The sequence below is a fragment of the Cherax quadricarinatus genome, chromosome 52, assembly GCF_038502225.1.
Source record: "Cherax quadricarinatus isolate ZL_2023a chromosome 52, ASM3850222v1, whole genome shotgun sequence".
NCBI classification, from domain to species: domain Eukaryota; kingdom Metazoa; phylum Arthropoda; class Malacostraca; order Decapoda; family Parastacidae; genus Cherax; species Cherax quadricarinatus.
Window position 1 is genome coordinate 21,504,298 of NC_091343.1, and position 26,786 is coordinate 21,531,083.

General features: G+C 38.4%; 1 protein-coding gene across 3 annotated transcripts in view; it reads right to left on the bottom strand.

The window, feature by feature from the left end:
- LOC128696882 (DE-cadherin-like) overlaps positions 1 to 26,441 on the bottom strand; it is a 497,484-nt gene extending 471,043 nt beyond the window's left edge. For all 3 annotated transcript variants that reach the window (XR_011393438.1, XM_070096117.1, XM_070096116.1), the window contains exon 1: positions 25,276 to 26,441. Coding sequence is in view for 2 of the 3 variants with exons in the window: in XM_070096117.1 (XP_069952218.1) it covers positions 25,276 to 25,435 (160 nt within the window). In the remaining variant the exon portion in view is untranslated. The remainder of the gene's footprint in view (positions 1 to 25,275) is intronic.
- Between the last annotated feature and the right edge of the window lie 345 nt (positions 26,442 to 26,786).

The following is a 26,786-nucleotide window of genomic DNA, read 5'->3' on the forward strand; positions in this document are numbered from 1 at the left end:
ACGAATCACAAAGCCAGTTGGAGCTTAACAACCCGTTGCCAAGGACAGACATTCCAATGATTAGCATGAAATGCAACCTGGTCAGGTCTTGTGAGCACACTGGGGCTAGGAGACGAGGCGGTCACCTGGACAGGATAGGGATAGGTGGTAGGAATGATCTAAAGAGGATGGAGGTGTTGAGGGGAAGACGAGGAATGAGGGAGGTGAATAGTGTGAGAAATTGGAAAGGTAACTTGGTATGAGAAATAAGAGTGTCAGTTGGAGGTGACAGGTAGAGGGGAGAAGACAGGCGAGGATAAGGTATGGAAGAAATGAACAGGTGTGGGAGGTGAAATGCCATTATTATTACTATTGTTTATTATTATTATTATTATTATTATTATTATTATTATTATTATTATTATTATTATTATTATTATTGTTGTTGTTTTTGTTGTTGTTGTTGTTGTTGTTGTTGTTGTTGTTGTTGTTGTTGTTGTTGTTGTTGTTGTTGTTGTTGTTGTTGTTGTTGTTGTTGTTTGTTGTTGTTGTTGTTATTATTATTATTATTATTATTATTATTATTATTATTATTATTATTATTATTATTATTATTATTATTAATGGTAGCAGTAACAGTAGTAGTAGTAGTAGTAGTAGAAGTACTTACAGCACTAGTAGTAGCAGCTGTAGTAATTATAGTAATAGTTCATCATTCATTCATCTGTTGGTCGGTGTACTTCTCTGTTCGTTCACCTGTTAGTCTATTTATCTGTTTGCCCTAGCAAACGGATGTTTTCTTGGCAAGCAGTGAAGAATTAACCAGAGCCGTCACCACCTCAAACCAAACAAACACAGTCAAACAACCTCAATATAAAGTGCGAACAGGAGTAAAAACATTTAAAACAGGACAAACAAAGCAAACAACCTCAATAAAGTGTAAGTGTAATTGCTCATCTCAAATACAACAAGCACAACAAACAAAATAAAAAAAGCATGAATCAGCGTACATGCGTATGTTACAGGACAAATAATTTATGTAGCGTAAATGGATACTTAATAATTTTTGCCTCCACGAACGAGCAATTGACGGAGACAGAATGAAGAATGTGGTACGAGCATATTTTTATCCCCTATTTCATGTCGATAGCAGCGGGAGTGAATCGTGGGGAGAAAGCCTTCAGTTTTTCTACTCTTGACGCATATTGGGTTAGCCACCCAGGATAACCCAGTCAAGTCAGTGCGTCATCAAGAACTGCCAGTCTTATTTCCATTGGGGTCCTCTAATCTTGTCCCTCTAGGATGCGACCCATACCAGTCGACTAACACCCAGGTACCTACTTGTTGGCAGGCAAGCAGGTGTGAGGAAACATGCCCAACGTTTCACCCATGCCGGTGTTGGTACACCGTTTAGAGCCTGATAACGTCCACTACGTAGGCGAAACGTCGTTAATAAAAATTCCATAGTATTGTAATGGCATAAAACAAATTCAGCTGAGAGAGAGAGAGAGAGAGAGAGAGAGAGAGAGAGAGAGAGAGAGAGAGAGAGAGAGAGAGACAGACAGACAGACAGACAGACAGACAGACAGACAGAGAGACAGAGAAAGGAAAGAATCAGGACAGAACTAGTAGTAATGAAAACATACTTACAATAACACTCAAAAAAAACCCATATGACCCATCTCACACACACACACACAAAGACCTACACCATTAACATTTTCACAAATTTCCTCACTATCTTTCTCATAAATATTTCATACGAGGCCAGATTTCAAGAAGTCTGATCCCGTAAAGAACAGACTCTCCCAAGAACACTCGCTCAAGTGCTTAAAGAAGATATACGGTATGTATTGTGCACGAAATTCTGCCCAAGAGTTTTGAAGACTCTCATCGGCTCTCTATATTGATTGGTTAGCTGAAGTGTCGTTTGTGTAAGTCTTTTGACCGTCCTAAGCGTTGTATATGAGAACTTTAGTGTGGGTTATGCAAAAATAATAATAATAATAATAATAATAATAATAATAATAATAATAATAATAATTATTATTATTATTATTATTATTATTATTATTATTATTATTATTATTATTATTTGTTTTTCTTATTATTATTATTATTATAATTATTAATATTATTATTATTATTTTTATTATTATTATTATTATTATTATTATTATTATTATTATTATTATTATTATTACTTTTATTATTATTATTATGGCTGTTGTTATTCTCGTTATTCTTGTTGCTATCATCGTCGTTCCTTGTTTTCCTCGACACTCGGACAGAGACGCAAACCGTAAAAAAAGACGAGTGGGGACTGTGAATTTCTCCGAGTGGGATAGCCAATTCCCTTGGAGTGTGATTACTCGACTGAGTGGGCTGTCTCATTTTCCCCTCCCCTCTCTCCCCTCCTCTCTTTCCTCTTCCAAGTCGAGTGGGATGCGTTCCATTGAGAGCGATAATCTGTGCCAACACTGAGGTTACATCGGGGGCGAAAATAAAGTTGTTGGAGACGGTGCAGAGAGGAGGCGAAACGTCGTCTTGAGGCCCTCTTTAATGAGTGGGTTATGTGTGAAGAGGGGGAAGGGCGATTGCCTTGCATGCACGGATGCTGCTGGACCTCCCCCATCCCCTCCCTACTGGTTTTGCACTTCCCCCTGTGAATGCAACAGCAGTGACGTCGACAACAACAACGGCAGCATCATCAACAACAACAGTAGCAACAGCAACAAGAACAATAGCAATAACCAACAAGAACAACAAGAATAGCAGCAGCAACACCAGCAAGAAAAGCAGCAACAACAACAACAGCAAGAAAAGCAACAACACCAGCAAGAAAAGCAACAGCAACAACAACAATAACAACAAGAATAACAAGAACAAGAACAACAAAAGCAACAACAACAACAACAACAATAACAACAGCAACAACAACAACAACAACAACAACAACAACAATAACAACAACAACAACAACAACAACAACAACAACAACAATAACAACAACAACAACAATAACAACAGCAACAACAACAACAACAACAACAACAACAACAACAATAACAACAGCAACAACAACAACAATAACAACAGCAACAACAACAACAACAACAACAACAACAACAATAACAACAGCAACAACAACAACAACAACAACAACAACAACAACAACAACAACAACAACAACAAATGTAAATATTAGAGGAACATATTCACACTCCCTTTAACAGATTATTCTTGGGAAAGTTAGAGCATTAAGGATTAATGAGAGAGACTCTTCAGCCTCCTCTACTTCTTTACGATAATCTCTCCTCTTACCCATGTTAATCTCTCCTCTCACTCATGTTAATTTCTCCTCTCACTCAATTTTAGCTTTCCTCTCACCCATGTTAATATCTCCCCTCACTCATGTTAATATCTCTCCTCACCCATGTTAATCTCGCCCCCTCACCCATGTTAACATCTCTCCCTCACTCATGTTAACATCTCCCCTCACCCATGTTAACATCTCCCCTCACGCATGTTAATATCTTCCCTCACCCATATTAATATCTTCCCTCACCCATATTAATATCACCCCTCACACATTTTTTTTACATCTCCTCTCGCCTATGTTAATATGTTAATATATCCTTGTGTCTTAGAAGACATGATCGAGTCGCAATAGGCCTTTAAAAAATAATTCCTTCTGTAATCTCATATAAAAAGATTCCATATATAATAGGATATACTTCAATATAAAAGGTGTCTCGATCCCCCCTACGGTATAAACTCCGCTATAATAGGACTCCTGATCTCTTTCGGTTTGTTAAGCATTGTGATAGGAACCTCGATAATATGTGGTGAGTATTCCATTCAAATAGGATCCTCGATAGGATCTTTCATAGGATTCTCGGTCGCCATTAAAACTATTGTAATAGTCTCTATCCTGAGTAGCAAGTACTTCTGTGAATTACTTCGACAAATTTCATTTTGTGTTCTCTCTCCCGTGTAGCATAATTGATAGCATACTGTGATGAAGTCTGGCTATCGTAGAGGGTTGATGAACCGGCATCCTGTGTGTTAATTGTAACGGATTGTGTGATTATTTTGACTGAAATGTATTGCAGCTATCGTGATGCGAGTGTTGCTGTTGTGATGTTGTAGGTTATGTATGTGTTATTATTTGTTTGTTTCTGATGTACATACTTTTATTATACCTTTGATGAGTTTCGAGAGTCTTTCTACTTCCGGAGCCCTGCCATGGGCCAGGCTTGTCTGCTGGTAGCTTGGTTAACCAGGCTGTTGCTGCTGGAGGCCCGCTGTCCCACATATTCATCACAGGCTTGTTGATCTAGCACCAGTATTTGTCCAGTTTCCTCTTGAAGACTTCTACACTTGTTCCAGCAATGTTTGTGATATCTTCTGGCAAGATGTTGAATAATCTGGGACCAAGGATGTTGATAACTTAGTCTTGTTAATATTGTCTGTTTTCTCGTCTGGGTTGTCTGTGGCTTTGTCTCGTCTCATGTCTGTCTGGGCAGAGTGTGTGTTGTCCGCCCTCTCGCCTCTGTTGTCAGTGTTTTACTCTCTCTCTTTTCTGTTGTCTGTGTTATGCCCTTTCTCGTTTCTGCTGTCTGTGTTTTCCCTTCTTTCGCTTCTGTTGTCTACTTGTTCCCTCTCTCGCCCTTATTATCTCTTTTTACCTTCTGTCGCTTCTGTTACTTGTTATTCCCCTCTTATTTCTTTTCTGTCTCCTCTCTCTCTCCTGTTTGTCCTTCCTCTTGCCTCTGTTGTCTGTTTCTCCTTGCCTCGTTTCCGTTCTCTGTTATTATTTTCTTCCCTATGGCTTCTGTTTCATGTCTATCTCTGTCTTGTTTCTGTTTTGTGTTTGTCTCTGTCTCGTTTCTGTTTGTCTCTATTTCGTCTCTGCATTCTATCTTCTGTTTGTTTATGTCTCGTTTTCAAGGATGAGTAAAGGATACGCTAAAAAACAAGCAAACTATAAGAACCTTTAAATTTCCTGACGCAAAACTCTGCTGCCGTCAGAATAACTCTAATTATACTAGGTATACACAGCTCGGTGGAACAGCCTTGAGTTTACAATCTAGGGGAAGAGAACTAGATTTCAAGGTAGGAAGAGTAGTATGGGGGTTTTATTTCACCTGCTGTCGTTGCTCACCTGACAGTAAGTAGGTACCTATATGTTATGTTAGGTACCTGCTGTCGTTGCTCACCTGACAGTAAGTAGGTACCTAGATGTTATGTTAGGTAAAAGGACGCAAGTGCAACTAATGCCACAATAAAATGTCACCTTAGTTGCACTTGTGTCCTTTTACCCAACATATTGTCGGTAATTCTACCAATATTATTACACCTAGATGTTAGTCGATTATTTATCGTATCGTGTTCGGTTAAATATTTAGCAATACTGACGTCTGAAATGTTCCATTGATGTAGTATAACTTTCATTCACAATTTTCAATTGCATATGTGGGCATCAGTGTATTTTATAGTGTAGTGAGTTGGTGCACTTGCATACGACAAGTTACCAAATCCTCTGACATTATGCAGTTTGTGATTATAGTTAGATCTATGCTGGAGGATTATATAACTCAGAGGTTTATACACTCTGAGGTGTATATATATGCACTGAGACCTTGCTTTAATCTCTATTTTGAGGATTACCTTACCTTTCGCCTCCTCAGCAGCCTTCTGCAGTGGATTACAGAGGTTGGTAATGAGAGGTTACTAAAGATACCAACTGTTGCAAATGTGTCGTCTTCATCCACTTGTCGGTATTGAATACTATGAATATACTAAGGATTAAAATTCCCTTGACTGCTTGTGTACTGGGGACAAACCTATGGTGCTCACGTTGGGGAAAAAAAAACGTTTCTCAAACATAGAAATGCGGCAGAAATGCCCCATGTCTATACCAAATGTTTGTTTCCCAGCCAACTGTTTTCCAGAGAGGCCAAGCTTGATCCTCCCATCAGGTAAAAGCCAGATTTTTCCAAAGACTTCCACTGACAAATCCCATGGATCTGAGACAAGCTGCCTTAGTCAAGCTAGGAGTGGGGCATCTCTTGACTTGAGACTCAATGATTTGCCTCATTGGACTGCAAGTTTTATTTAGAAGAAAGACATATATATATATATATATATATATATATATATATATATATATATATATATATATATATATATATATATATATATATATATATATATATTATATATATATATATATATATATATATATATATATATATATATATATATATATATAAGGGTGTGTGTGTGTGTGTGTGTATGTATGCATGTTGTGTGTGTGTATATATATACATATATATTTGTGTGTGTGCGGAGAGAGAGGAAGCACAATATAACGAGTACAACAGACGTACCTAAGGTGTGAAAATCTTACACACAAATATAGTGAGCACTGACTATGTCCTCACATTGACGGCAGAGTTATGTACCCACACAAGCCAGGCGGAAGCCGCTTATCTTAATTAACTTGTCCAATGATAAACACCTGAAATTTATTTCTCCTTGCGAAATCTATGCTAATTTACGTGAGTTATGTTGAATTTCCTTTCTGGCCATTTCTAAATTTACCTATTTATGCTTACCTATTTGTTACTGGGGGAGATTGGGTGATGTGGATGTTGAGTGTATCCTCCTGACCTATTCTCTTAACTAGCTCAAAGATTCCCATTCGTTTATTTCATAATCTGCCCTCGTGAACCCGTTTCCTATCCCTCCAAGCGTCTTTGTTTACCTTATGAAGGCCTGTGAGTATTTGGTATGTCGTTATTATGTCTCACCCTGGTCCCCTTAGTCTCTAGTCTCGTCAAGTTCAAATCTTCCAGACTCAGGAAATTAGCTTCTGCTTTCATAGTCTTGATCTTGGTGATTTTAACCTATTCTCAGTTTAATTCAGAGTGATTCGAACCTGTGATTTGACAACTGACAGTTAGGTAGTCACATGGTTTACCGTACTCCCTCTCTTAACTTCTCTCCTGCTCCCTCTCTTTACTACCTCTCTTATGCTCCCTCCTCTTTCTTCGTCTCTCCTGCTTAATCTCGTCATATTTGCGCCTAGAATATTTATTGAGAATAAAGCAGGCAAAAAGGTACCCACGAATTTAAAAGCACTGTTAATTTTGTCTAAACAAATCATTCATTCCTGGCAGCATTGGATTTGGTCACCGTCTTCATGTTAACACCGACTCTTGACTGGCGCTAAGAGATATAATGCTTTATGCTTGTAGTGAGTGAGAAAATTTGATGATATCACCAAGAAACTCATGAAAGTAAAGATAGAAATTAAAGTTTGAAGAGCATTTCAAATCTGGTTTAAATGAAGCGACATTTAAAATCTTGCTAGCAATGAGGTGAGGAAGGTGTTTTTATTGTATACACAAATAACCCGTATATAGAAGAGAGGAGTTTACGACGACATTTCGGTCCGACAGTTTGACTTTGTAAATGGTCCAAGTCCGACCGAAACGTCGTCGTAAGCTCCACTCTTCTATGTGCGGGTTATTTGCGTATGTTTTATTGTATATTTTTGGCATTTCAGAGCGGTTTGAGGTACTTTCTGACACATTTGAAATTTTAGCTACAATATGCATAACATCAACAGAATTACGTTGTGTAAAAACACGAACTATCATATATTCGTAAACTTGCATTAAATCGTAACATAAACAACTAACTTTGAGGCTGAATTCATTCGTTCTGTGACTACTCTGTTCCAGTATGTCCAAATTATCCACTCTTATTTAATATCTGAGACCAGTGGTACCTGCTACATTTTCTTACACCGGGCCGCGGGGGCGTTGACCCCCGGAACTCTCTCCAGGTAAACACGTTCTCTTACTTCTCGGTGCATGAGTGTCCAGCACCAACTGCAGACTTTGAGTCGCCGAGCATAGCACCAGTAAGACCCATGAGCAATATATACTTACCATTAGCTAATTCTGTTGCTCATTGAGTTTTGAAGCATTATTATTATTATTATTATTATTAATTATTATTATTATTATTATTGTTATTATTATTATTATTATTATTATTATTATTATTATTATTATTATTATTATTATTATTATTAATTATTATTATTATTATTATTATTATTATTATTATTATTATTATTATTATTATTATTATTATTATTATTATTATTATTATTATTATTATTATTATTAATTATTAATTATTATTATTATTATTATTATTATTATTATTATTATTATTATTATTATTATTATTATTATTATTATTATTATTATTATTATTATTATTATTGTTGTTGTTGTTGCTGTTATAGTTATTATTATTATTCTCGGTCATTTCATTTCTTTTTATTATTAGAGTCCTTTTTATAGGTTATTTATAACTAATAAAAAAGAAGACGGTTTTTTTTGTCTATATTTCACTTATTGCGTTCGAGAAATTTTCTTTATTGTAGTTGTTCATATTTCTTTTCATAAAAGTGAAAGGTCGACATACCTGATGCATATAGCGGGGAATTGGACGCTTACCTTACATCAGGCGACCCTTTTCCCCTATATCAAGCGACCCTTTTACCCTATATCAGGCGATTCTTTCCCCTACATCAGGCGAAACTTCTCCCTACATCAGGCAACTTTCTCCTTACATGTCAAGGGGAAAGTGGTAAGAGAGACATTTATAGTTTTTTGTGTGTAAGTTGATGGTTAGAAATCTGCTAGTCATCTACATGGCAGAGACAGATTCTTATTCCATTTCTTTTTCTTTTCCTTCTTAAAATTGTTATTATTATTATTATTATTATTATTATTATTATTATTATTATTATTGTGTGATGTCACCATGGTTGTTCAGTATATTTATAGATGGAGTTGTAAGAGAAGTGAATGTTGGGTGTTGGCAAGAGGTGTGGGGTTAAAAGATAAAGAATCTAACACAAAGTGAGAGTTGTCACAGTTGCTCTTTGCTGATGACACTGTGCTTTTGGGAAATTCTGATGAGAAATTGCAGAGGTTGGTGGATGAATTTGGTAGGGTATGTAAAAGAAGAAAATTAAAAGTGAATATAGGAAAGAGTAAGGTGATGAGGATAACAAAAATATTAGGTAACGAGAGACTGGGTATCAGATTGGAGGGAGAGAGTATGGAGGAGGTGAATGTATTCAGATATTTAGGAATGGAAGTGTCAGCAGATGGGTCTATGAAAGATGAGGTGAATCATAGAACTGACGAGGGGAAAAGGGTGAGTGGTGCATTGAGGAGTATGTGGAGACAAAGAACTTTGTCCAGGGAAGCAAAGATGGGGATGTATGAGAGTATATTTATACCAACGCTCTTATAAGGGTGCGAAGCATGGGTGATGAATATTGAAACAAGGAGAAAGCTGGAGGAAGTGGAGATGTCCTGTCTGAGGGCAATGTGTGGTGTGAATATAATGCAGAGAATTCGTAGTTTGGAAATTAAGAGGAGGTGCGGGATTACCAAAACTATTACCCAGAGGGCTGAGGAGCGGTGTTTGAGGTGGTTCGGACATATAGAGAGGGTGGAACAAAATGGAATGACTTCGAGTGTATAAATCTATAGTGCGGGGAAGGCGGGGTAGAGGTCGGCTTAGGAGAGGCTGGAAGGAAGAGGTAAAGAATGTTTTGAGTGCGAGGGGCTTGGACTTCCAGCAAGCATGCGTGAGCGTGTTAGATAGAAGCGAATGGAGACAAATGTTTTTTTTAGGGTTTTTGGAGTACGAGCATGGTAATATTTACGAAGGGATTCAGGGAAACCGGTAGGGCGGACTTGAGTCCTGGAGATTGGAAGTACAGAGCCTGCACTCTGATGGAGGGGTGTTAATGTTGCAGTTTTATAACTGTAGTGTAAGCATGACTTTGGCAAGACAGTGATGGAGTGAATGATGGTGAAAGTTTTTCTTTCTTTTTTTGGCTCCTCTACCTTGGTGAGAAATGGCCGATGTGTTAATAAAATTAAAAAATTATTATTATTATTATTATTATTATTATTATTATTATTATTATTATTATTATTATTATTATTATTATTATTATTATTATTATTATTATTATTACTATTATTATTATATTTTACAGTCGTTGATTATGACTTTTCTTGAATTCATAGATAATCTATGATCTCAGAAACGTTCGCATACCTCGTGATCTGCTTTCAGGAATCCCTCACCAACAGCCTGGTTGCTCGTAGACCATACCAGACAGCAATTAGCAGACGGAGGCTCGAGCCTCCACCAATCAACAATCCCCCCACATGCAATAAAAATAAATCTGCCTCTGTTTCTACCCCCTCTCCCCCCAAAAAAAAGTACATCCATATCTTTTAAAATATTCACGGGGGCGGAGGCAACATTAATTCTCCGGGAGAGAGGGAAAAAAAATAGATATTTGCACAACAAACTTACGAAATTAAAAACACGAAAACAAAAGTGGAACGAAGGAAGCAGTCAATTAGGTGTGAAATTTAAACGAATTTAAATACAAATATAAAACCATTCAACAGTGTAGCGAGTTCCTTTGTTGATGGAGGTAGACTGTGTAACAAACAGGCAACAGTAAACAGGCAATAATAAACAGGGAGCAATAAGCAGGGAACAATAAAAACGCAATAGTGAACAGGCAATAAACAAGGAATGATAAAGAGATAATAATAAGCAGGTATCTATTCAAAGGCAATAATGAATATGCAGTAAGGAACATTCAGTGATAATCGTCTAACAATAAACAGGCAACAATAAACAGGCTACAGGAAACAGGCTACAATAAATAGGTAACAATAAACAGGCAACAATAAACAGGCAACAATAAACAGGCTACAATAAACAGGCAACAATAAACAGGCAACAATAAACAGGCTACACAGGTAACAATAAACAGACAGAGATAAACAGGTAACAATAAACAGACAACAATAAACAGGCAACAGTAAACAGACACCAATAAACAGGCAATAATAAACAGACAACAATAAACAGGCAATAATAAACAGACTACAATAAACAGACTACAATAAACAGACTACATTAAACAGGCAACAATAAACAGGCTACAATAAACAGACTACAATAAACAGACTACATTAAACAGGCAACAATAAACCAGGCAACAATAAACAGAGTACAATAAACAGGTAGTAATAAACAGGCTACGGTAAACAAGCAACAATAAACAGACTACAATAAACAGACTACAATAAACAGGTAACAATAAACAGGCAATAATTAACAGGCAACAATAAACAGGTAACAATCAACAGTCAACAATAAACAGGCAACAATAAACAGGCAACACTAAACAGGCAATAATGAGCATTCAACAATAAACAGGCAATAATAAACAGGTAACAATAAACAGGCTACAATAAACAGGCAATAATGAACATTCAGCAATAAACAGGCAACAATAAACAGGCAATAATCAACAGGCAATAATGAACATTAAACAATAAACAGGCTACATTAAACACGTAACAATAAGCAGGCAACAATAAACAGGCAACAATAAACAGGCAGCAATAAACAGGTAACATTAACCAGGCAATAATGAACAGTCAACAATAAACGGGCAACAATAAACAGTCAACAATAAACAGGCAACAATAAAAAGGCAACAATAAACAGGCAACAGTAAACAGGGAACAATAAATTAGTGTGTACCTGCGCTATGATCAAATCGCCGACCAGAATCTTAACTCTGGTCATAGGAAAAAAAAGGGGGGGAAGCGAGAAGGGAAATGAATAACGGGAGAATACGTCAAAAAAAAGGGGAAAAAATGATCCAAGTAACATGATAAAGTAAGAAAGTGTTGGAATGCTTTTATAAAGTATATATAATTCAGCTTGGAGTAAGGTTGTAGGTAAGTCTTCTGGTGTATACAAACCTTGCGTGCCGCCACGGTACAGTAAGGTCGTGAAATATGACGCGTTGATGCAAGCAAGGTGTTAGGGGACAAGGAACGTAGATAATATGAGTAATCTTTAGTCACGCTGTATGCAACACCTCCTTAATCTTGTTTTAAAATATCAGATATATATATATATATATATATATATATATATATATATATATATATATATATATATATATATATATATATATATATATATATATATCTTGCAGCCAGCAGGATTCGAGCCCATAGCGGCAGTTCTAAACCACGCTGTAGCTGCGTGGTTTAAGGGGTCAGGTTGGGCTGGGTACACCCGTGGAGAGCTGCCGATCTGGATTTGAATCCTGCTGACTGCTATTTTCCTTTGCATATACTTACCCTTGTTTCTGCGAGAGGCATTGAGGGATATATAAATAGATAAACTTATAGATAGATAGACTTATAGATAGATAAATAGATATCATATACTAGGTTAATTATTAATGCTATTTTATTTATAATCTAAATTACCTTGACTCCCCTCAGTACAAACTGAAATTTTACGATGGTGCGAAAGCAATAATATGCATGAATCAACAGTCGTCTCGTCAGAAGTGAACGATATATGAATTTAGCATTCCAGTCGACAAGGAAGTCTGACTTCAGGTCTCAGTGATAGGACTCGAGAAGCCGGCACAGGTATGTCACAGGGCAAACCAATACAAGCTGACTAAGTGTCAAAAGCAATATAAATATAAAATAAGACATGATCAGGAATACAGTGCATTTCTCCAACACAAAGAATGGGAAATCCATCGTATTGACTCGAGTCAAACAAATGCTTTTGTAAATAATGTAAGTAGAGTTGAAAGAAATATTATTTAATCTCGCATAATCTCTGGAATACACTACAGTACTTTAAATATATAGCATAGTAAAAGTGAGAGTTACTAACGAAACGTACTGTATATGAAGAATATTTCCTCACGATCAATTATCAGAAAATTCAGATGGATTTTTCCTGTGTCTGAGAGAGCACAACGTGAGTCATCCAGGATTTACAGATAGTGAAATCTGCAAAATATGCAACGCCTTCAGAGATCCGCATTACCCAACACAGTTCTTTTCTCAACCTCATATCACTGCCATTTTTAATGGAGTACTGAATCTCATATCCAAATATTTTCCTAAATGCATTTTTTCTACTTTATAATGAACACTTGCTTCAAAGGCTGGTCATAAATTTAGCGTACACACGCACACACACACACACACGCACACACACACACACACACACACACGCACACACACACACACACACACACACACACACACACACACACACACACACACACACACACACACACACACACACACACATTAAGACGAGGTATGACAAAGCTCAGGAAGCAGAGAGAGAGAGAGGACCTAGTAGCGATCAGTGAAGAGGCGGGGCCAGGAGCTGAGTCTCGACCCCTGCAACCACAATTAGGTGAGTAAAATTAGGTGAGTACACACACGCACACAGCATTATCAACAGGTAGAAAGCTACACAAAGCACAGAGTCAAACTAAACAACAGAATTTCACAAGTAATTATACAATACTTCGGAAAGGAAACTTGAGACGAGGGTTTAGCCCCGAACCATCTATCAGGTCACAACTGAGTGAGAAAATGGGGAAAAATGGAAGGCAGTACTCGCTCAGTTGTAACATGATCAGTTATCCAATACGAACCAAAATGTCGTCGACCGTAACTTTCTTAAGTGTTACTTATTTGCGACTTGTTCCTGCCACGGTATTTTGTAATGTTTCTTTCTCCTGGTGGATTGTTTTGCATTATTGAGATCGACTGTTTGTGGATGGTTTGCAGTGGCAATTAAATGTATGTTCTCTTTAGAAAGTAATGTATATTCTCCCTAGAAAGTAATGTATATTCTCCCTAGAAAGTAATGGATGTTATCCCCAGAAAGTAATGCATGTTCTCACTAGAAAGTAATATATGTTCTCCCTAGAAAGTAATGTATGCTCTCCCTAGAAAGTAATATATGTTCTCCCTAGAAAGTAATATATGTTCTCCCTAGAAAGTAATGTATGTTCTCCCTAGAAAGTAATGTATGTTCTCCCTAGAAAGTAATGTATATTCTCCCTAGAAAGTAATGTATGTTCTCCCTAGAAAGTAATGTATGTTCTCTAGAGAGTAATGTATGTTCTCCCTAGAGAGTAATGTATGTTCTCCCTAGAAAGTAATGTATGCTCTCTAGAGAGTAATGTATGTTCTCCCTAGAGAGTAATGTATGCTCTCCCTAGAAAGTAATGTATGTTCTCTAGAAAGTAATGTATGTTCTCCCTAGAAAGTAATGTATGTTCTCCCTAGAAAGTAATGTATGTTCTCCCTAGAAAGTAATGTATGTTCTCCCTAGAAAGTAATGTATGTTCCCTAGAAAGTAATGGATGTTCTCTAGAAAGTAATGTATGTTCTCCCCAGAAAGAAATGTATGTTCTCCCTAGAAAGTAGTGTATGTTCTCCCTAGATAGTAATGCATGTTCTCCCTAGAAAGTAATGCATGTTCTCCCTAGAAAGTAATGCATGTTCTCCCTAGAAAGTAATGCATGTTCTCCCTAGAAAGTAATGCATGTTCTCCCTAGAAAGTAATGCATGTTCTCCCTAGGAAGTAATGTATGTTCTCCCTAGAAAGTAATGCATGTTCTCCCTAGGAATTAATGTCTCGATTAATTTTATACAATTAAATGGGTTGAAAGTTGATTAAGAAAGTTTTTTGAACACCAAAGTGGCGTAAAAAAAACAGTGACAACAGAATGTTTTCTGTTATGTATATGTGACTACGAATACAGTATACATCACGATAGTCACGAACTAAACTTTAAATCAAACGAACACGTACAAAGACAAATGGAATCGAACATCATTCTATCAACTTCAAACTTCAATTTATCCTAGTGGTCCGGGGGGAGGGGTATGTTAATTCCGACGCTATTATTCACGTTAAAGTCAAGGAGATTTCTGCCACTGCATATGGGGTCATACTGTGATAAAGTTGATCTTTGTTCCTTGCGATTAATTAAGGCTTTATAATCCTTTCTATATCTGACTGAGTTTTTTTTTTTTGTTCCACGTCCTTAATTTTCACGTCCTTGCCGATCTACAGAAAGTAAGTCTCGTCACAATTTTTACATGGTATTCTTTATTTTTTTTGTGTGTATTTTACATTAAGTTTTCTTTGGGAGTCATTCATTATTTTTGTGTCTTAGAACGCAAACAGTGGCACCAGCAACAATGTCGAGAATTCCACTGAAGAACAAGTATTTTTACACGAGTCAGGTGCTTATAGAGTGATAGTGTTATTCCTATCTGGATCCAAGGGATTTGAGGATACACAAAAGAAAGAACTGAAAACAAAAGATTTTGGAATAGGAACTAATGTCGTTAGTAACACCTGTCGCCAGTTCGTTGCCAAAGTTCACGTTTGAAGTATCCGCTCAAATGCTGCTATGATTCTTCAGCTAAGTCATGTTGGCTTTGGGGTCCGTCAATGCAGCTCAGAATTCTAAAGGAAATTAAGACACTATAAAAAATTAAGACACTTTAACACTATAATTATGCGTTCACACTAGTAAAAAGAGACATGGCCTTGAGATCTGAGTACATCGTTACAGCTTTACTGATCACGAAGTCAATTCTTAGGAAGGTGTACGACGGGAGGACAAATTGGTTCCATTCATCTTTTGTCTTGCGGGTATAGAACTTTTCAGTAGATTGACACGCAAACTTAACGTTCAGCTTCTGGATGAGGGGACTCTGGCAGGTAAACAAGACTTCCTGATAGCGGATCTCCAACTGGTGGAGTCAGTCGTCCTCAGCTCTCCTCCATATGTAAAATCATTTAAAGAATAAGGTATTACAGCAGGTAGATACAATGCCCCTCATGAATCAATCATCGCTTTCAATGATAATATTCAGCTCTAAGCACTGACCTGCACAGGATAGGATGCTCATGATGTCTTGTACCTTTTGACAAGTTGCCTCATTTTGCCCAGGATGACAGAGTTCCTGAATTGTGTGCCTTTCTTTCCCAGCCCAAACTTGATTACGACGACCTCCTCAAGTCGACATTCAGGAAAACATTTAAACTTTCCCTCCCTAGAAAGCTATCGCCGAAATGAACAAAACTGAGTTAAACATGGGGGATTTTTAATATAAAATGATAACATAGGTAAAGTAACTTACGTTCCTATCCTAGTGTGCTGCAACTTGTGAGCTAGAGTGGCAGATTTTTCTAGAGTATTTGAGATATTCTAGAGATTCACGATCCAATGTTTATTACAGGAAAATTTCGTTGGAATACCCTAGTAATCCCATCAAACAGACTAGCTTTTCTAAACACCACAGACAACCCTACTGGAAGCTCCACAGAGAAAATTATTTCTTCAATAAAGCTTCATGACGCTTTCAGGAGGGACAGAGCTCGACAAGTATATCTTATTGGCTATCATTAATTCCTTCCTTGACACGGGCGTCAAGGAAGGTGTTGCCTTTTTTCTAACTTCTATCTGCACTGAACACCTCTGTATGTTAAGCAGTGCATCAAGAAATCAATTTGGCCTCTAACTCATCAGCCACAAATTAGAGGGACGAAAACAAGGCACGAAGAAATTAATTCGATCAGGAGAAGCCTCACCACAACCTCCTTCCTCTTGCAGATGGGGTTCCAGCTATGCAGATTTAATGTACGCCAGAAACGTTCAGAGGGTCATAATTCTATCCTGGACAGATGGTAAGCAGAGAGTGTGAGACTGTACATGTTCATTTGCTATTTCCAGCATATATCCTCGACACGGTGTTGCCCATGTCTTCAGAGATTTTTCAAATAGAGGGGCCTCGCAGATCATTACAGTTGTATTCCCATAGGCTTTGAGGCCCCTGGATCATATCTAGTTCCCGAAAAAATGAGGTGGTAGATTGGATAGAGAAGGAAAGCTCACGGAACTACAAGATTCTTTTCGTACAACTAAGTGTTGCGATCCAGAGAGGTAATGCCTAATTTATTCTAAACACACACACACACACACACACAAACACACAGGAGCTGTGACTCGACCCTTGCAACCACAACTAGGAGAATACACACACACACACACACACACACACACACACACACACACACACACACACACACACACACACACACACACACACACACACACACACACCTAGCACGGTTCCTTGCTGTAATCAAGCGACTGTCAACACTGGGAGTGGAGTCACCATCTTATTCCCTTCGGTAACTACCAAACTCCTCTGGTGTCCGCCTGCTTCTCAAAGACCTTCGCTTGTTCTCAGAAACGTTCGGACGACACCCCCCTCTCATCAGCTGTCATAATTACTGCAGCATACATTACAGAGGTATGAGAAGTACATTTCATTCCATCATATTTCGAGCTAACTCTCGCTCCTATTACCTTTAAATGATGTATCCTCGAACCTTTCCACTCCCTTACCAATTTATTAACCTCTCGTTCCATAATTATATTTGTCAAAACCACGGCACAATAATGGTATACTAGCATATCACCTTACTCGTGGCAGTATGTGCGTATATTCAGAATAGTCAGTATATTATTACGTGATTCAACGTTATACCACAATTAATTATATCCTGGTTATATTCGCCGTAACCCGACATTTCTGGAATTTCCAGGAATGATATGATATCTGTGTCGGTACGTGATGAGGAAGGTCCAGACATAGCAAATTTTATATACAAGTGAATAATTTCCTATTGAACAATAAGGTAATTATTACTACTACAATTAGTACTACTACTACTGCAGTTAGTACTACTACTAAAACTACAGTTAGTACTACTACTGCTACAGTTAGTACTACTACTGCTACAGTTAGTACTACTACTATTATTACTACTGCTACTACAATCAGCACTATTACAGCTACTACTACAATCAGTACTACTACTACAGTTAGTACTACTACTATTACTACTAATACCAAACGATAAACCCGAATGGGCCATAACGCGTCTGCGAAATTTGAAGTAGTGAGGTTATATCTAAGACATGGAAAAGTAAAGCACCCAGCAGAGTTAAGAGTTGCACCGTGATCCGAGGACATACGATGGTGTGGGAGCTTCAGAGCTAATTTCATTCTACTCCCCGTTTGGGGTACTAGCATCCACAAGCAGTACCCACACCATTGTATGTCCTCGGATTACGGTACAGCACCTAGCTCTGCTGGGTGCGTAATCTTTGTAGGATTGGATGGTCCAGTGGTGGGCTAAAAAACATGGGTTCGATCCTCGGCTAGTCGCAATGTTGTTGTTGATATATATATATATATATATATATATATATATATATATATATATATATATATATATATATATATATATATATATATATATATATATATATATATATATATATATATATATATATATATACATATGTGTGTGTGTGTGTGTGTTTGTGTGTGTGTGTGTGTGTGTGTGTGTGTGTGTGTGTGTGTGTGTGTGTGTGTGTGTGTGTATGTATATATATACACCATATATGTACACCATAGCAGGAACAAATCACAACTCAGAAATTATGAAAATGGGTGTCCACAAAGTCACTGTATTTGTTTTAAAATTTATTTCAAGGATGTGGTAAAGAATAGTGAAAATACATCTTTCTAAATACAGAGGATTAATTATCGTGACAAGCAGTTCCCTGACAGATGAACTGGGTACGAGAGCACCGTCAGATTGTACCCAGCACTCCTCAGATATCTCACCTTCAGAGCTCTTGTGGGATTTTTCGAGGGCTTATTTTATCAATTTAGCGGTAGCTGACATTAAAACACTCCGTGCTAGAATAAGTAATGGCATTGGAAAAGTCACACCGAATAAATGACCAGTACGCGGAATGAACGAGAGTATCGATTAGATGTGTTACGGGGCACTGAAGGTTCACATGTTAAGGCAGAATACATTAAACAACAATTAAGCTGAATAAAAACTCTTTTGGGTCAGGAATCGCGAGTAGAAAACTGCATTTACATTTTGCTGTGAAAAAAAACTTGAATTAGGAAAAAGAATTTGTGGACATACTGGTGCGTAAGTTTCTCTGTTCACTCTGTAGTTGCTTCAAAACAGACGTGGACGACCATTACGTATCCCATATATTATTAACAGTTTTGGGTTAATTTCGAACTCGATATAGAAACGCAATACAGCAAGTCTTCCATCTTTTGGACAGTAGGATCCATGACTTGAAAAAACTCTCCCCAGAGTGAAACGTTATCAGGATAAGAGCTTTCTACAACTTCATTCCTTTCTGAACTATTAGTTATTTTCATACAGCCGTTGATACTTAGTACGAACATGGGTTAAACATAGATTCTCTTTGTATTTTTATTTCTTATACACACCACTTGTTTACAAATTGAAATGTTAGGAGGGAAGCTTCTATGTTGAAATATTAGGAAAGCAACTTGTGTGTAAGTTGAAATATCAGGATGGCAACTTGTGTGTAAGTTGAAATATCAGGAAGGCAACTTGTGTGTAAGTTGAAATATCAGGAAGGCAACTTGTGTGTAAGTTGAAATATCAGGAAGGCAACTTGTGTGTAAGTTGAAATATCAGGAAGGCAACTTGTGTGTAAGTTGAAATATCAGGAAGGCAACTTGTGTGTAAGTTGAAATATCAGGAAGGCAACTTGTGTGTAAGTTGAAATATCAGGAAGGCAACTTGTGTGTAAGTTGAAATATCAGGAAGGCAACTTGTGTGTAAGTTGAAATATCAGGAAGGCAACTTGTGTGTAAGTTGAAATATCAGGAAGGCAACTTGCATATAGGTTGAACCATCAGAAAGGTAACTTGTAAGCTGGGTATCCTCTGTACAACTAATCATCTTCAGACCTAATAATGATTTACAACATAGATACCCAGACTTCCAAAACCTTAAAAACTGCATGTAATATTACACGTCCTTTGCATATAGTTCATCGCTCTCTCTCACACACACACACTTACACACACACACACACACACACACACACACACACACACACACACACACACACACACACACACACATACACACACACACACACACACATACACACACACACACGTGGCGAGGTGTCAGAGTGGGCGCCTGTGACCAGCGGGGTCCCACAGGGTTCAGTCCTAGGACCAGTACTGTTTCTGGTATTTGTGAGCGACATGACGGAATGAATAGACTCCGAGGTGTCCCTGTTTGCAGATGACGAAGTTGATGAGAAGAATTCATCCGATCGAAGACCAGGCAGAACTACAAAGAGATCTGGACAGGCTGCAGACCTGGTCCAGCAATTGGCTCCTGGAGTTCAACCCCACCAAGTGCAAAGTCATGAAGATTGGTGAAGGGCAAAGAAGACCGCAGACGGAGTACAGTCTAGGGGGCCAGAGACTACAAACCTTACTCAAGGAAAAAGATCTTGGGGTGCGTATTACGCCAAGCACATCTCCTGAAGCGCACATCAACCAAATAACTGTTGCAGCATATGGGCGCCTAGCAAACCTCAGAACAGCATTCCAACATCTTAATAAGGAATCGTTCAGGACCCTGTACACCGTGTACGTTAGGCCCATATTGGAGTATGCGGCACCAGTTTGGAACCCACACCTAGCCAAGCACGTAAAGACACTAGAGAAAGTGCAAAGGTTTGCAACAAGACTAGTCCCAGAGCTAAGGGGTATGTCCTACGAGGAGAGGTTAAAGGAAATCGACCTGACGACACTGGAGGACAGGAGAGATAGGGGGACATGATAACGACATACAAAATACTGAGAGGAATTGACAAGGTGGACAAAGACAGGATGTTCCAGAGATGGGACACAGCAACAATGGGACACAGTTGGAAGTTGAAGACACAGATGAATCACAGGGATGTTAGGAAGTATTTCTTCAGCCACAGAGTAGTCAGGAAGTGACTATACCGTCGTGATATACCGTCCCCCAAACTTAGATAGGGACCAAGGGAGACTACTATGGGAGGAAATTGTTAAGGCCACAAGGCACGATAATGTAGAAATTCTAGGAGACTTTAACTTTAGTCATATTGATTGGAATTTCTTGACTGGGAATTTAGAATCATACGACTTCTTAGAAGTAGTTCAGGATTGTTTTTTGAAGCAGTTTGTGACAGAACCTACAAGGGGAAATAACCTGCTTGACTTAGTTATGGCAAACAATGAATCCCTTGTTAATAATTTAGAAATTTCAGAGGAACTGGGTGCTAGCGACCACAAATCAATTACATTTAGCATTGAATGGAAGTACGATAGTAGCGATAACTCAGTAACAGTCCCAGATTTTCGCTTAGCAGATTACGATGGGCTTAGAGAACACTTATCATCTGTTGACTGGGGTAACGAAGAGAGCTATCAATATGACAGTTTTCTAAACACTATACATGCTGCTCAAAGAACGTTTATCCCGTATAAAGAAATTAGATCAAATAGAAATGACCCAAAATGGATGAATAATAGGCTCAAATATCTACTAGGGCATAAGAAAGGAATTTATAGGCGTATCAAAAGAGGTGAGGGTCATCTTATGAATCAGTATATTGACATTAAGAGGGGCATTAAAAAGGGGATAAGAAAAGCTAAAAGGGACTATGAAATTAAAGTTGCTAGGGATTCTAAAACTAACCCAAAAAGTATTTTCCAGGTCTATAGAACAAAAGTTAGAGATAAGATAGGTCCCCTTAAAAATAACTATGGGCACCTTACTGACAAAGAGAATGAAATGTGCTCGATTTTTAATAATTATTTTCTCTCAGTTTTTACACAGGAAGACACTAACAATATTCCAGTAATTAATTTTTATAGTGGGCTAGAAGATAAATTATGTAACATCACAGTCACTAGTGAAATGGTTGTGAAGCAGATGGACAGACTGAAGCAAAATAGGTCGCCGGGTCCTGATGAGGTTTTTTCAAGGGTTCTTAAGGAATGCAAAATGGAACTCAGTGAACCATTAACTAATATTTTTAATTTATCTCTTCAAACAGGTGTAGTGTCTGATATGTGGAAGATGGCTAATGTAATTCCTATTTTTAAAACAGGGGACAAGTCGTTACCGTCAAATTACCGCCCAATAAGCCTGACCTCAATTGTAGACAAATTACTAGAGTCAATTATAGCTGAGATTATAAGAAGCCATCTCGATAAGCATAGCTTGATTAATGATACTCAGCATGGATTCACGAGAGGCCGGTCTTGTCTAACTAATTTATTAACTTTCTTCAGTAAAGCTTTTGAGGCTGTTGACCACGATAAAGAATTTGATATTATTTACTTAGATTTTAGTAAGGCTTTTGATAGAGTTCCGCACCATAGACTGTTAAAGAAAGTGGCAGCTCATGGCATTGGGGGAAAAGTGCTCTCGTGGATCGAGTCATGGCTCACTGACAGGAAGCAGAGAGTGTCCATAAATGGGGTTAAATCTGAGTGGGGATCTGTAACAAGTGGCGTTCCACAGGGATCAGTCTTGGGCCCGTTGTTGTTTATAATATATATCAATGATCTTGATGAGGGAATTACTAGTGATATGAGCAAAGTCGCCGATGACACAAAGATAGGTAGGATAATTGATTCAAACGTAGATGTTATGGAACTTCAGGAGGATTTAAACAAACTCTATTCTTGGTCAGAAAAGTGGCAGATGCAGTTCAATGTAGATAAATGCAAGGTTCTGAAGCTTGGGAGTGCCCATAACCCTAGTACTTATAAGTTAAATGATGTAGAACTTAGCCATACAGATTGCGAAAAGGACTTGGGGGTTATGGTAAGCAGCAACCTTAAACCAAGACAGCAATGCCTAAGCGTACGTAATAAGGCAAATAGATTACTGGGATTTATATCAAGAAGTGTAAGCAACAGAAGTCCAGAGGTCATACTGCAGCTTTATACATCATTAGTAAGGCCTCACCTAGATTATGCAGCTCAGTTCTGGTCTCCATATTACAGAATGGACATAAATTCGTTAGAAAACATTCAGCGAAGGATGACTAAATTAATACATAGCATTAGAAATCTTCCTTATGAAGAAAGATTGAAGACTCTTAAGTTACATTCACTTGTTAGACGAAGAATGAGAGGAGACCTGATCGAAGTGTATAAGTGGAAGATAGGTATTAATAAAGGGGATATTAATAAGGTCTTCAGGATGTCTCTCCAAGAGAGAACCCGCAGTAATGGATTTAAATTAGATAAGTTTAGATTTAGAAAGGACATAGGAAAGTATTGGTTTGGAAATAGGGTAGTAGATGAGTGGAACAGTCTACCTAGTTGGGTTATTGAGGCTGGGACTTTGGGTAGTTTCAAATTTAGGTTGGATAAGTACATGAGTGGGAGGGGTTGGATTTGAGTGGGACTTTCACATCAGAGCTTATTTCTTGGGTGGCATTGAAAATTGGGTTGGGCAAATGTTTTGTTAGTGGGATGAATTGTAAAGGACCTGCCTAGTATGGGCCAACAGGCCTCCTGCAGTGTGCCTCCTTTCTTATGTTCGTAAGTGGAATAGTTTGGGAAGCGATGTAGTGGAGGCAGGATCCATACATAGCTTTGAGCAGAGGTATGATAAAGCTCACGGTTCAGGGAGAGTGACCTAGTAGCGACCAGTGAAGAGGCGGGGCCAGGAGCTAGGTTTCGACCCCTGCAACCTCAACTAGGTGAGTACAACTAGGTGAGTACAATGAGACGTACGACCAGTGTTTCATTGGCTCACATATAAACAGTATTTTGTTGTTGCTGGCCTTACAACTAATTTTCTGTCATCAGACCTACGACCAATGTTTTGTTGCCAGATATACGAGTGTTGTTGCCAGACCTACGACCAATGTATTGTTGCCAGGCATGAGAGTATTGTTGCCAGACGCATGATCAGTACGTTGCGGCCGGATATAAAACCATTTTTTTTTTGTCGTCGAACATACTATCATCGTTTTATTTCCAAACATGCTATAAATATTTTATTGCCAAACAGGCTATCAGTGTTTTGTTGCCATATGAACGACCATAATCTGATACCAGACGTTGGACCAATGTTTTGTTGCCAGCTTATTATTAATGCATTTTTATCAGACGTAAGACCAATATTTTGTTACCAGATATATAACCAATGTTCTGTAGCTAGACATGATCAGTGTTTTATTGCCAGACATATAACCAATGTTGTTTTGCCAGGTATTCAGTCAGTGTTTTGTTGCCAGATAAGTAACCAATGTTTTGTTACGAGATATATAACCAATGTTTTGCTGCCAGACATACGATCAGTGTTTTGTTGCCAGATATGTAACCAATGTTTTGTTGCTAGACATACGATCAGTGTTTTGTTGAGTGATATATAACCAATGTTTTGTTGCCAGACGTACGATCAGTGTTTTGTTGCCGGATATATAACCAATTTCTTGTTGCCAGACATATGACCAGTGTTTTGTTGCCGAAAGTGCGATTGTTGTTGTCGGACGCACGACCAGTGTTTCGTTGCTTGAAAACATTGTTTTGGACTCCAGCCCAAACCCATCAGATCCACACAACGATCATTCACAATATTACGAACAGCAATCGTATTAAATATTCCCCTCGTCAGCGCCCTTTATAACCTGGTTTCTTTCGGTCGCTGAAGTCTGTGTTCCGTATTTAAATAGACTAATTGCATCAATACAGTCCCGTTAATAGGCTCTAAGTCAATCCTCGGTTAGGCAGTTTTCGATACAGAATCCACTTCCTGAATCCGGATTAATCTGAGTATATCCATTTTAATCCGTGTTCCCTCCCAGGCCATGATTTATTAAGCTTTCGAGGATTTCATTGTCAACATATACTCGATGCACCGGAAAATTAAACTACTGGCGAATCTTATTTATTATTTCCTCGCTTTCCAATTTGTTGTTATTCGTGGATTCTTTGTTGGAATTTATAAACTCTTGTCTCGTTATTCATAGATATTTGTCATTCAGAGATACTTTCCTGTCCTTCATGCATAATTTCAGGTCATTCATTTTATGTCTTTTCATGTACTCTTTTCTTTAAATCATTTGCTCTCTCCTGTCATTCATACATTCTTTCCTGTTATTCATAAACTCTTAACCTGTCAGGCATACTCTCTTTCGTGTCATTCACGAACTCTTCCGGGTCATTTATAAACTCTTTCACTAATTCTTCTTGTCATTTATTAAGTTTCTGGTTACTTATAGAGTGTTGCCTGTATTTTATAGATATTAAGCGAACTACTTATGCTGCAAAATTAATTATTATGAAAAAAGTCTAAAAGTGTTGAGTAGGCATCTTGCAGTAGGACGTGGAATTACATAATTAAGCACACACTTACGTGATTCTTTAAGGAGGAGGCTACAGGTTGTAACTCGGAGGTAGAAGGTAGAGGCAACTACAGCCTGCCTGGCCAGTGACCCGTGGAGGGTCAAGCAATGACCCTGGCAAGTCAACAGGGTCACCAACACCACCACCACCTGAGATGTGAACCCACCCATCTCCTTCCCTTCCCTGTTGGACACCACCCAGAGCAGACTCGCCTAGCAAATGAGTTGTGGAAGATCTTGTCGCGTCCTTCAGGCCCTCACAAAATCGTTGTCTTATGCAGCACTAGCAACAGTCCTTGGTAACTTTCTCAGTATTTTCATGGAGGTCTCCTGGAAAGTCTCTCTCTCTCTCATCAAGTATTCATGAAGGTTCCTCACAGATTGAACTTTATTTTGCATGCTGTGAGTTTCGTGTCTGAGGACTGAATGTCAAGAATCCCTGGAGCATTTTCAAAATATTTTTGAGATAAATCTTGTGCAATTACGCCTGATTAAAGTATTTATCAGTGTCTATAGTGATGAATCGAGGGACAGAAAACAACATTCATCCATCAGGTGGTATTATGTATCTCAATTGGGAGGCGGTTTTTATGTCATATATCGCTAGTTGTCGCCAGATTTGCTACTTTATCTATTCATAGCGACAGTTCTAGCATTAATACACGACAACTCACCCTACTCCTCACTGCCTTGCCGGGAGAACACGTAAAAGTATTTCATTTAACATTTTCTAATCGCACCTCTTCACTGAGGTGTTTATCTTGAACCTAAGTATTTTGTAGTGAGGTGCTCACTCATTATTAATTATCTACATGTACAACACAGAAGAAAAACTCTTATCTAAGGTTCAAAATCCAAGCACAAGAAGTCATAGCTTACTAAATCACGGAGACTGCAGTTTCTACAGTGTCTGTAGCTGAATTTAAAAGAAAGTTTTAAAGGTTTGCAATTTTGTCGAAGATTCAGTGTATATATATTTCCCACACGTTCATCTAGTCTCGATACAGACGCCCACCTGGCATTGACGAGTGAACATGTATTTTGATTAAGCAGGTCACTCTCTTTGAACGTCGTGCAATCCTATGAGTGCATTCGCCACTACTCTCTCAGGAGGTCGCTAGCGCCTGGTCATGTCGCGGACACGGAGCGCCCCCTCACCGCCACCGTCCCGAGTCAGTTCCCGATCCGCACTGACCACGTGCTGCTCCGCCCCTCGCCTCGCCCACGCCCGCACGCGCGTGCCTACTGCGCCCCTACACGACTACGGGAGGGCACAACCACGTGCTGCCCCACCCACACCTCGCACGCGCGTCTCCACTCTACATCAACACATCCTTGCAACACGCCTGTAGTGTTTACGTTCCGGCAGATGTATTTGTACAATCATTCACGGCTTAGATCAGAGAGAATACATCTCTCCCGGCAGCAGCAGCATCCTCAGCCTCCAGGAATTCAGGATTTCTCAGCGAATCTCCCCAGGGAGATGAATGGAATAACAACAACAACTTCCTCTAGCAGACCA